Source organism: Typopeltis vanoorti, chromosome 11 (assembly GCF_054136105.1).
Source record: "Typopeltis vanoorti isolate ZY-2024b chromosome 11, IOZ_Tvanoo_1.0, whole genome shotgun sequence".
Lineage (NCBI taxonomy): Eukaryota > Metazoa > Arthropoda > Arachnida > Uropygi > Thelyphonidae > Typopeltis > Typopeltis vanoorti.
Genome location: NC_143559.1, coordinates 86,540,515 through 86,552,818, shown reverse-complemented (window position 1 = coordinate 86,552,818; position 12,304 = coordinate 86,540,515). Strand labels below are relative to the sequence as shown.

At 32.5% G+C, this 12,304-nt stretch overlaps 1 protein-coding gene across 1 annotated transcript in view; it reads left to right on the top strand.

Moving 5' to 3' along the window:
• Sec13 (nuclear pore and COPII coat complex component secretory 13) overlaps positions 1-12,304 on the top strand; it is an 88,830-nt gene that overhangs the window by 32,025 nt on the left and 44,501 nt on the right. The window contains exon 5 of the mRNA XM_090400200.1: positions 5,924-6,057. Within this exon, the coding sequence (XP_090256326.1) occupies positions 5,924-6,057 (134 nt within the window). The remainder of the gene's footprint in view (positions 1-5,923; positions 6,058-12,304) is intronic.

Genomic DNA, 12,304 nt, shown 5'->3' with positions numbered 1-12,304 from the left:
CTTGTTATACTTTTCGAGCCAACTGTACTAGATTATTCTGTTATTGTATGTTGATGTGATGTTATCAGACTTATTATTGAGCTGAAATCAGGCATCGATTTCATGCTGTTCCCTAAGCTATAACTTTTAAGGATTCCCCACCTCTCCTTTTCTAAGTAAATTTTTCATGCTCATCAAACATTTTTGATATTATAAATATCAGTTCAACCAATACTAAAATAAAAGACATTTTTGTTTGTTTTTGTAAAAAAAAAAAAAAAAAAAAAAAAAAAAAATTAATATAATTAAATAATTTTTATTAATAACAAAGAATTATTGATTCAAATTATTTAAATATTAGCTTTCGTGATTCCATTATTGCAAAATCTAAACAATATCTTGAGATGATAAGCTTCTAAGCGTTACCTTATTATGTAATTTGCTGAAGGATGAGAGTTTGAAGCATGGTTTTATGACATTCATTTTTTTACCCTATTAAGCCTGCTAAGTAATCTTTCTCCAGATGAGTTAGTTATCATCAAGGTAAGAAAAAGATGAAATACAATTTCAATCAACATTTGGAAAAACTGACTGTATTTTGTCTTGAATTATTATATGGTATAAATTTTGATAATTAAACTCATTTATTTGAGAATAATTTTACTTTATATACAGAAACATTTTATATCTTTGAATAAGTTGCCATCTAGGTCTTTGGAGTAATTATTTTCTAAAATTACGGCATATCTGGTCACACTTCAATATTTTTCAAAAATTTCATTAATATTAAACTAATAAGGGACCACAAGAATAGTTTGTCATAGCAGATGCTTTGACTGTAGTGAATTTCCTTTAGAATAATATCTTGCTTATGAGGCATTGAAGAAAACTTTGTTTGCTATAGTAGTTAGTAACATTCTTTGAAATTACTTTCTAAAGAATCCATAATAAAAATTAAAGATTTTATCCTACATTTATCTCTTGCAGAAAGAACATTGTTATAAAGTTCATTTCCACAATTAATCTACAATTTAGATCCCAAACTCAATCTTAAAATAGGCCATTGTTTTGTTGAAGTAGAAAAAAATGTATAAGTTGCAAACTAAAAAAAAAAATTTTTTTTTGTATCTGCACGACAGTCAACTGCAGTGTTTCTGACCAAATTTAATGGATGTCTGGTGCATAAAATATATTTATGGCACATATATTTATGTGGCATAAATATGCCACATAAATATATGTGGTGTCGTGACGTTCTATTTTCATGTTATGTTCTAAATCTGCCATCTTGTTTCAAGTCACTCTTATTAATAAAACAACTAATTGCAAATTGATCACCGATCCAAAAGTAGGGAAATTTATAATTATACTGCGCCACCCTATTTCCAGATTAGTCTATATAAAATAGTAGGATCAATTCTTAATTAAGTTAGCAGTCTTCTCATTAGGCCGAATTATTTATTATTCTACTTGGGGCACCCGCAAGATTCGAATTTTTTATGAACGGTGCAATAAAAGGGAGTTCAGGCAAATACAATATTTAGACTAACAAAATAAAACATTTAATATATGATATATAGCAAATACATGAATTCTGCTTTTAATTGAAACAATACAATTAACTTAATACATCTCACTAAGTCAATCATTACAATTCAATGTCCTAAACTTTAACATACAATTCACTGCTTCAAAATTACAAGCTTTCTTAACTCAAGTTAATAAAACGAAACTTCTTATTTAATCAGTCTCCACATATCTATCAGCTGTACTTAATGTTTAAATTCACAGGAAGCACTAATCAAGGTAGACAATATTTCAAGCAATCTTATTTCGGACTTTGAACTTCGAAGATATGTTAATATTAAAATAAACAAACAAGTATGACTACTCTTACCAGATACAATCTTCAATACATCAATTAATTGTGAGCACACTTATGAACTAACTTATTTACGTTAGCGGAACACATTAATAAAAATTCTCCAACGATCTAACTGAACTACTGTTAATCGTGCTTCACCACTCTAGAAAAAACACATCAACAAGGCACTGATATCCTTCCTTGTTTACTTTTCTCAAACTAGTTAATCTCAATATGATTCTTCTCAGGGCAACATAGAATTAAGACGTAATCCTAGACTAACTGGAACTAATCAGAATTTTGCATTGAATGTCCAGTTCTTTATCCGGTTACAGCATTAATCTTCCTTTTACAACACAGCTGACTTCACTTGCAGCTAAGTATATGATTCACTATGTTTTGGCTCACTTCTAAACACTATTCTCATGAATTTCTGCCCTAGAGAACTTATAATTTTCTTCCACTTCCTTTGCTTGTATCCTACCTTCCTTCCTGCTCCGCAAAAACTTCCTCTTTCCTCTCTAATTAAAAATCTTCTCCTGGTTCCAAGGTCACGCACTCTTCGATTCGTGCTTGTTTATTTCATGCGTCTCCATGACAACACATGAACGTAAACATTTCGCTAATGTAATACAACGCTCTACTCTTACATAAGTGATTACATAACGTTAAATTTTCACAAATAAGAATAAACTGAATATTTGAGCTACTTAATCAGCTCTTTCATTACGTATACAATTATTTATAATAATACTTTTCGTTACATCATATATATATATATATTTCAGTTATTATAAATTCTACACATATTATTGCCTAATAAATTAATAGTAGGTTAAGTTTAGAATAAATAATTAAATAGTAATCCTTAATTAAGGAATAATAAATAATGTTTATACAAATCATGATTAATATATAATAAGCAATGTTAAATGTGAATGAAAAAAAATAAATTACACAACATAGTTTCATTCACAATTTAACAGTGGCATATTTATTTTTTTAAATTTTTTGCTGCTTACCCTTATATTTCCCAGACACATTGGCTGCACTGTCTTAGAACTGTTTTCTACACATCCTAAAATCAATGTTACATTCATATATAGTATATAATTTTAAAATTGGCTAAATTTTCTCAGGAATGGTTTTTCTGTCGGAATAAATGTAAAAATCATTCATTACGATGACCATTATAAGGAGATGTATATCTTACAATAATAGTTAATTGATCTATATGTGACAGATAAGGTAGAATCAATAGAAAACTAAATAGCTTCTTTTAAATCTTCAAAAATAGATTTTCTTCCTTCCATTAAATCAGAAATTTCATCACATGTTGTTTTAAATATGATAGCTTTCCCCACACAGAATTCCTATAATTACCACTGTAATCAGCAAAAAAAAGGATCAAATTGTGCAATTTGTTCTGATAATATTTCCATTTTGAAGTTAAATTTCTTGTCATTGCCTTGAAATGGCAATTGTTGTTCTGCCAAAGTAGATACAACTGCAAGAGAAAGTTGAAGTGCCTGCCTCCAGTATTCTTGTTCTGTTATAAATTATCTGATTTTGAATTTAAAATGGATCCACATTTTCTTGATAAATATGATCAAAGCTGCTCTATGGTTAGCTTTGATTAGTCCTCTAATGTTTCTCAGGCCTCTTGTATCTGTAGTCTCCAGTCTTTGATGAAGAATTTTATTCTAACCCAGTTCTCATATCCAAGCTAAAATTGGTTTGAATGCTGTCTAACATAAAGCCAGTTTAGTGTTTTGACTGATTTCTCTAATAACATACCAGCTTTGCTAATTCTACTATTTCCATATTTAATTTGCCATCTTCGCTAAAAATTTGGTCTAAATGGCTGAAATGTTTTACTTGTTCTGTATATTATTCTTCATGTATAATGCAGCTGATGTTTCCAATGTTTCTACCTATTTTCATTGTCTTTGTATTGTTGATTTTCATACAAGTTTATTTAGAAGTATAATATAACATCTGCATCATCAAAGAGCTGAGATTAACATCTCCAATTTTGATATCAGGTTTAATACCAATTTTCTTCGTTTTGTGATCCATATAGAGATAAATAACAGAGGAGATTATGTACATCCTTATCTCACACTTGATTTAATATCAAAATTTCTGTGCCTCCTTCAATTGTAATGGCTAACTTACAACTCAAATATAGATTATGTATTACTTAATATAATGTCCTATTTTACAATATATAACTGTAGCATTTTGAATAGCTTTTCTCTTGACACCTTGTCATGTGTCTTTTCCATATCTACAAAACATGATTTCTCAACTCTTTGTCTTAATATGAGCAAAGCTCATATTAAGACAAAGAGAAAAGCGTACTTTAAAAAGGATCTCTGATCCTTTTTAAAGTACGCTTTCCTCCACTCCTAAGCCTTTTCAATAGCCTCCAAAATATTTATTTTCTATGTCCTTACATACCTTTTCTTTTCCTTAGTTGCCTCTTTAACTTCCTGATTCCACCATGGAATTATGATTTTTCTGTCCTTGTAGACAGCCTCACCACTTGCCTACCTGGTTGAATCTATATTTTTTCTTCAGGATTTGCCACTGAATCTCTACTGCTTGGTCCTTGTTTTTAATCTCTTTCATTTTTTTCTTGAATAATGTTATGCATTTGAGTGTACAGTTCACCTCTGAAAACTACTCAACTTTGATTCACTTGAAGACCTTTACAAACTCTTCTTTTCAATATGCCATTCAGTTTTATCCTGCTCAACACTATTTGGTGATCATTCCAATTTCAAATCCTCTGTATACTCTTGTGTCCTGAACCAGTGGGAAAACATTATCAACATAGTCCATGATGATCAAAACTTTTCTTATTTATTGCATCTTCTCTCCATGTGAATTTGTAATAATTAGTCCATGTTCTGAACAGAAATCCAGCAGGTACTTATAATTATTAGCTTTGCTCTTTTCTCCAAGTTTTCCCAAAGCATCTCTATATGTCTGGTAAACATTTCTTTCTCTGCTGTCTAGATTTCTAACAAGGACTAATATTTCCTTTTTCTTTGTTAATTGCCTTCTTTAATGTCTGAAAAATTCTTCCATTTCTTCCTTAGTAGAATCTTCTGTGGAAGGCAGAAATAAGTTTCACTGAGAGTTCCCCATTCTGATATTTGTCCACATCTCTCTTTCTACTTGAATGGCCTACAATTCATGGAGATTGTCTCATATTCAGCATTACATGCTATAGCTACTCCTCCTTTATCCTGAGTGTTATTGCCTGAATATAACATTTTGCATTTGTTATTTAGAAAGATCTCACCTGTTTTTTGTGTTTTTTGTTTTGGTAACACCTAGTATGTCAATGTCGTACTTGTCCAATTTTTATGCTATTTCCATTTCTTTTTCATTGATGCTTCTTATGTTGATGGTGCCAATCTTGAACTCTGCTGATGTTGAGTTAGGATTTGTTCCAGTAGTTGACTTTTTACTGTTTGCCCTGGTTCCCTGACAAAAACAATGGATGCCCTTATTTAACTGGACAATGTGCCCACCAGAATGAAAATGTCATATTGTAACATCATTTTACGTTATCTCGTTCATTCGGTATGTTACCTAACAGGATGCACCACGAGAACATGAGGAATGAACATTAGGTCAGAAGTGCTGATCGGTTCTCTGCATTCCTTAAAATGCTACATGGCGATCTCTTCCAAGTTATCCTACTTTGACCCTTTAGCACTCCAACATATCACCATTTATTATAATATATTTATTAATGATACATGACCATTTTTTCTAACACTTATAGTACATTTTGAATTACTTCGGTTGGGGGGAAAAATATATATATATATATATATATAAATTTTCATGAAACAATATAAAAACTGTATAAAATATTTGAGATTAATGTAACTCTTAATAAAATCCTTGGGTCACTACACATTTTTACTCTTGCCAGAAAGAATAAAATTGGATACATTGTGGTGTGTGTGTGTTGTAATGCTGTTTTTTTAAGCTTTGATATGATTGTACTTTTTACTTGATAATGTTTTTTTTTTACAAATCTGATATATTTTTAAATAGTGAATTCATTATCTTGGGCACCACAAGAATTTGGTCTAATGTTGGCATGTGGAAGTTCAGATGGTGCTGTTTCTGTAATTAGCAGTTCTGGAGATGGTAGTTGGGAAACAAAAAAGCTGAACAATGCTCATACAGTAAGTTTTAGCATTTTCATATGACTCAAAATTTATAAACTAAACATTATTGATGTACCATGACTGCAGTATGGTAGTTTGTGGTGATTGTAAGGAAGTAACTAACGATTGTAGTTCAAAAAAAACAAAAAATGATACTTATGCAGAAGTTATAATTTTTATTGGTCTGCAGCTAGGCTTCATGAAACATTGTGGCTTTTATATGTGAGTGGTGTAATCAATAAATAGTGTTAATCTAATTTTTAAAAAATATACATAAGCTGGTTCTGTTTTTAATTTTTATCATAGAGATAACGATTGTTGTGAGGTTAAAAAATGGCCAATTTGATGGATTTTAATGCTAGAAAAGAAATGCATTTCACCCTCCCTTGTTGAAGCTAAAAAAGGTTTCTTTGATATATACAACTCCATATTACACTTAGTTCGGTGAAAAAATGGCTTTATACATTCCTGTGTTTAAAGCACAAATTCTTAAGAATAGCTTTGAAAAAAAATTAAAAGCATTTTTAGCTCACAAATTTGTACAATTCTTACAATAATATTGACAAAGTAGGTTTTGAGTTTGAATTCCTCTTCTGGCATGGACGTTTGTAAATGTCTTCAGGTGAGAGATGAACCATTGCCCAGTTTGAGACCACCACCTCACTTACTTGATGCTGCCTGAAATGACTTGAAAAAGTCCATGTTTGGTCTCTAGAGCAGAGTTTTCAGATTATATAAAAATAAATTTAATAATATTAACTTGAATAAAAATAATAACAATAAAAAAAAAAATAAAAAAATTGGCCCACTCACGGTACTAATCTGCCATAGGTTTACAACCTTTTATAGACAGGAGTCATAATTGTGTGTGTGTGTGTGTGTGTGTGTGTGTGTGTGTGTGTGTGTGTGTGTGTGTGTGTGTGTGTGTGTGTGTGTGTGTGTTGATAGGCAGATGGAACTCAAATCAGCAAAATCAAAAATCAGCATGCTTGCTGATTTTTGCCAGTTCTTAATCAAAGAAACCACTGATGTCAGTTATAAATAGAAGACTTTTTTCAGATGTTAAGCAAATTCAGATATGGGCGGTTTGCCTCTTCTGGGAGATGAAAAACCTGAGTTTCAAATCTCTACCTCCATATGAGACTGGCTAACTCACCTTTAGTCAAAAGAGACCAGATAAAGGTTCCTCACATCATGGACGGGAATTGAAGCCAGGTCTTTATGACCAAAGGACTTTGTCTATACTGACTGAGCTATGAAGGGTGGTTTTAACATATTAGAATTCAGTATGGTAAAATTAATCATGCTCATCTACTTCAAGGCAAAGCAAAGGTTGTTGCTCACTGTAATAGAATGATCAAAACTGATATAGCAGAAAGCTAGTTAAATAAATTTATATGGAGCAAAAGACAAATTTTAAGAGATGGATTTGAAAGGCTGTGACTAGGGGTGGGGGAAAACAATCAAGGACTAGAGATCATGGTAAGAAATGAGAATTCTGAGGACAATTAGAGGAGTGAAGATGGCAGAATCATACTAAAATTGAAGATAGAAATCTTGACTTGATTAATTTTCAAGAACATAGAAGTAGAGCTAACCGTGATGGTATAATCACTTTAACAGAATAAAAGATGAAAGATAACAGGGATTTGATTTGCTAATTGCAAATTCCCTGAAATAGAGCTGCTTTTTTGGGGAGAGGGGGGGGATAAGAAGAATTGTATTGCCTCCCTAAGATAGTTTAAATGACATTCCATTAAAAAGTCTCATAAATTGTCCTTTATGTTCTTAATAGGATTCCAACCTATGTCTATTCAACTGCTAATATTCCTTCCTCTGATTATAGTATACATAGGTCTATTTTGCTCATGATAGTAATCATATAATATTCTAAAAATTTAGCTAACATAGGCAAATTAGTAAGGCATCCTTGTTTGTTAAGGCTTGACACTGGCTATTTTTTTATGTAAATAAAAAAAATGATTACCTCATTAAGGGAGTGTGGTGCATTGCATTGAGGTAATGGTAAACATCTTTTTCAGTCAGTTTTATAGCTGGATTTGTAGGTTGTCCCCCATAGTGATGAAACTTGGGTGAAGTGATAAGCTTGGAACACATTTACTGCTTGTGGATGAATTCCAGTTGCAGTTGCTTGAGAGGTTTGCATGTGTTGGTTATGTGGATGACTTGGAACATATTTGATATCAGGAATCTCTCTTAGGGAAGTGGTATGGAATGTCATTTCTCTCTTTTGGTATATATTTTGTTTCTGCCTTCTATTTCTGTTAAGTGGGATAGAAATGAGAGGTGGATGGGGATTGGATTCTCAAGTATGCTGATCTGATGCTTAGAGCAAAGTATATGGTCTGCAAAAACCTTGTTAGAAGGTGTGCTGACATCACTAGGTTGTATTGCCTGCATTAGTGAGTAAGAGTTGATAAACATCATCCGTTTCTGGGTGTTTTCTAGTGCAGATGATCTGGCAATTGTAACAATTAAAGATTGATCTTATATATAATGGAATTTTAATATTTTCTTTGCTAATTGGCATTCAGATGGCTGAGATAGCTTAGAGATTGAAAATTGTGATTTCATTAGCATGGTAACTGTACCCTACCACTTTGTGATAGAGGTCAGTTGTCAGGATTATAAACTTGCAGGGCATTTAACATTTAGTTGCTATGATGCCATTTTTGATATCATAGGGATGGTATGAACTGGAACAGGGGTTTCCTTCAAAAGATTATTGAGAGCAGCAGCATTCCCCGTCCAGAGAATATCATGTACAAATTCCATAACAAAAAATATTTGAGGAATAGAAGTGGAGAGTTAGATGGTAGATTTTGTTTATTCTCTCTATGAATTTATGTATATTTTTATAAAAAACAAGGTGTTTATTGTGATAAGTCATATCTTAGCAGAAATCTAGCAATTATTGGCCATTATTTTTACACTGCCCTTTTTCTCCAAGTTTTACTAAAGCATATTTTCATCGTTGATTTTTTCCTTTGTGTTGTTTAAGAACTAGTATTTTTCTTGCTATCAGCTGTTCTCTTTAGTGTCTTGAAAAATTCCTTGACTACTACTTTACTTTTAACTGACTCCCCAACACACACTCCAGGTTGCAAAGCCTCTAGCATATCATTGCAATGTGGACAGGAGAGTGAGAAGAAAGGAGGGAAGGTTGTATTTTTTGGGAGTGAAGAAGGCTGTTCCAAAGAACAGAATACATGGAATGAAAGAGGAGGCAGAGAAGTTGTTTTTTGGTGAATTTGGAGCTGCAGTGTAAATAGGTGTTGGTTAGTAGCAGCTCTTGTTCTTATAGTTTTGGAGGAATGATACTGGCTAATTCAGCAGAAACTGAATATCTGTGAGAAGGATCATTAATTAACCAGATCACCCTTTTCTGGATACCACGGTGACAATCTTAGGAGTATTTGGGTTCATCCACCTGGTAGTCTTGTACAATTTTGGCCTCTGCTTCGGCAAGACAAGCAGTTATGAATGGCCCAGGCTACTGGACTTGCCTGTAAAGGTTAACAGTGTTGCTGAAATCTCCTACCCTGTGAGGTTTTATAAGATTCTCCCACCCTGGGCCCAAGGCTTGCTATGGTGCTGGTGTTGCACCTTGAGTAGCCCTGGCATTCCTCTCCCAAGCACAATCATTGCTTGCTGGTGAGTTGGTGTCCATGTTGGCTTTGTGGTTGGTGGGGAGCTCTGGCACTGAGCAAAAAATCTTTCGTGTTTGAATTTTTCAACCTCAGATTTTCAGGGCCATCACAAGGCCCCAACCAAGTACTGATATCGTAGATACATCAGTTGATTACAGAAGTAAAAAAACAAAAGACGTGACAATATGAATGTACCTGTTTTTTTCTTATTCTCGATGCAACAGGTGAAAAGTCGATAGGGAAAATGTTACCTTTCTTTATTCAAAGGGATATAGGACTGGCAGGATCTTTGAGAACATTTGAAAAACTATGACATGATGATATCCTTGTGGAAACATCAATTGATGGAATTACCATTTACAATAACCTCATAAATCACTAAACTCTTCTAGAGTAGTGATATCAGAATGGGATCTTCTTCTCTGAACATGTTGTCTCATCTGATGTTCAGATGAGACAACATGTTCAGAGCTTAAAGATCGGGAAGTTACTGGTATGAGGCAAATCGTAACAAGTAGAGATCATCAGTTTGTTTTGACCTGGAACAGCATCCTTACTTTTGATACACCTGTACCTCTAACATCTGTAAAAGCAGACTATCTTAATTATCCTGTTAGTCTGCACATCCCTAATCTACTGAGATGCTTTAAATGTCAGAAATACAGGCATGCCCCAAACAGCCTGGTGTGGTAGTAAGTGCATGATAATTAATATCACTCTGCAAAGAAAGCTAATTGTGTCAACTGTCAGGGAGATCATCCATCCTACTAGCATGCATGCCAGAAATGGAAAGATGAAAAAGAAATCCAAAAGATAAAAACAGAACAAAATATATCGGGATGCAAACAGGAAACTTGCCACCATTGCACCTATCCTAAAATCTTCTTATGCTGAGGACAGGTTGTTTTCAAGTTCGTTTTATGAATATGGTAATAAACATGAACAAATTAAATATTCACACTTCATCTACAAGGCATAACAATATATAAAACCATACTAACCTTTCCCAGAAGACTCATAAAATCACCAAATTCAAATCAACAAAACAGCAGCTTTTCACTTCCTCCTTGATACCACCATGCACTGCAGAGAGAGATTGGTATTCCTGTAACTCTGGAATTATTTCCCTTTTATTTATCAATACTTATTCCACATTAAAACTTAATAGTTCCACAATTCCTTTTTCGGAATATACTATTAATTTTCCTCCGACTGTCACATAAAAAAAAATTCAACTTCCTCTGAATCTAAATATCTGTCCGGCCTGTATTCTAAATTCCTTCCAAACGCTCTCTTGTTTACAGCCATTACTCAGATACCGAACGCTTTCCTTGTCAGCTGTCAATCACACATCAAACTTCTCGGCGAGCATGTGCACTCCATGAAACTGGTAAACAAGAAGTTAGGTATAAATAATGGCTGACACATTGTCTCCGTTAGTGACAAGAGAGAATGTCTTCATAAAACACAACTTTTGATCATTTTAAATTACAATAAAATTCTTGTAACACAAATATCAAATCTGGTAAGTACATCAATTTTTTAACTTCTTTACATATCATTTTTGACAAAACAATTTCAATAACGGGCACATCGCAAGTGCCGACAATGTGTGTTATGAAACAAAAACTAATAAACATTTTAACATAAACAATTCGTAAAAAATATTCAGAATTTTAATTATGATTATTTTTACATCCGTTTCATCTTTCTCTGAAAAAATTTTTTTGTAAAAGAAAATTTTTAAATATTTAACCAATATCTAAACAAAACTTTCAATGCTTATTCCTAGATCTTAAAAAATAACGTGATTCTTGCTCATCATTATTTACACTCTCAGAATCACTAGTTTCAGAATCATCTGATGCTCGAGATAATTCGGAATTTTCTTCTTTCAATTTACTATACTTACAAATCTCATTTCTGTATTCCTCAAATATTTCATTTAAACCATTTGAATATGTGCTAAATCTACAGAATCATCACTATCAGAATCAAATTCTACAGGTTGAGATTCTTTATCCTTATTAACTAAATTAGAGGTATTTTCACATTCCTCTGATTTATTTAACTCCATATTAACTAACCTATGATATTCTGCTACTATTTCATCAATGTTAGAGTCGGTTTGATCATCATCACTCTTACATTGTACATTATCTGAATTATGTACCCTGGGATTTCTAAAATTTCCTGCATTAGGCTTTGTTTTACCCAAATTAAATTTTCTCCTTTGCTGTGTATTTGAATTATGAGCTTTAAAACTATTCCCTTTCTTACTATTTGATTGTGAAAATGAGATGCACAATTAGTACTAGGAAAACTATGCTCATCTTTCAATATTTTATTCACATTGTCTCTTAATGTAACTAAATTTCTGCTCCCTAAAAAGTACCTTTTTAACCTATCAGAGAGTATACACTTAAAATTTTACTAGGATTTTTGACATCTTGAATCCTAAAATTCACAGGAGAAAATTTGTCTAAAATTCTATATGGACCTAAAGCTTTCCTTCCTAATTTCCCAATTCTTTTTATACTAGATTTATCATCTAACAATACTAAATCTCCTGGTGCAAATGACTTATACTTTCT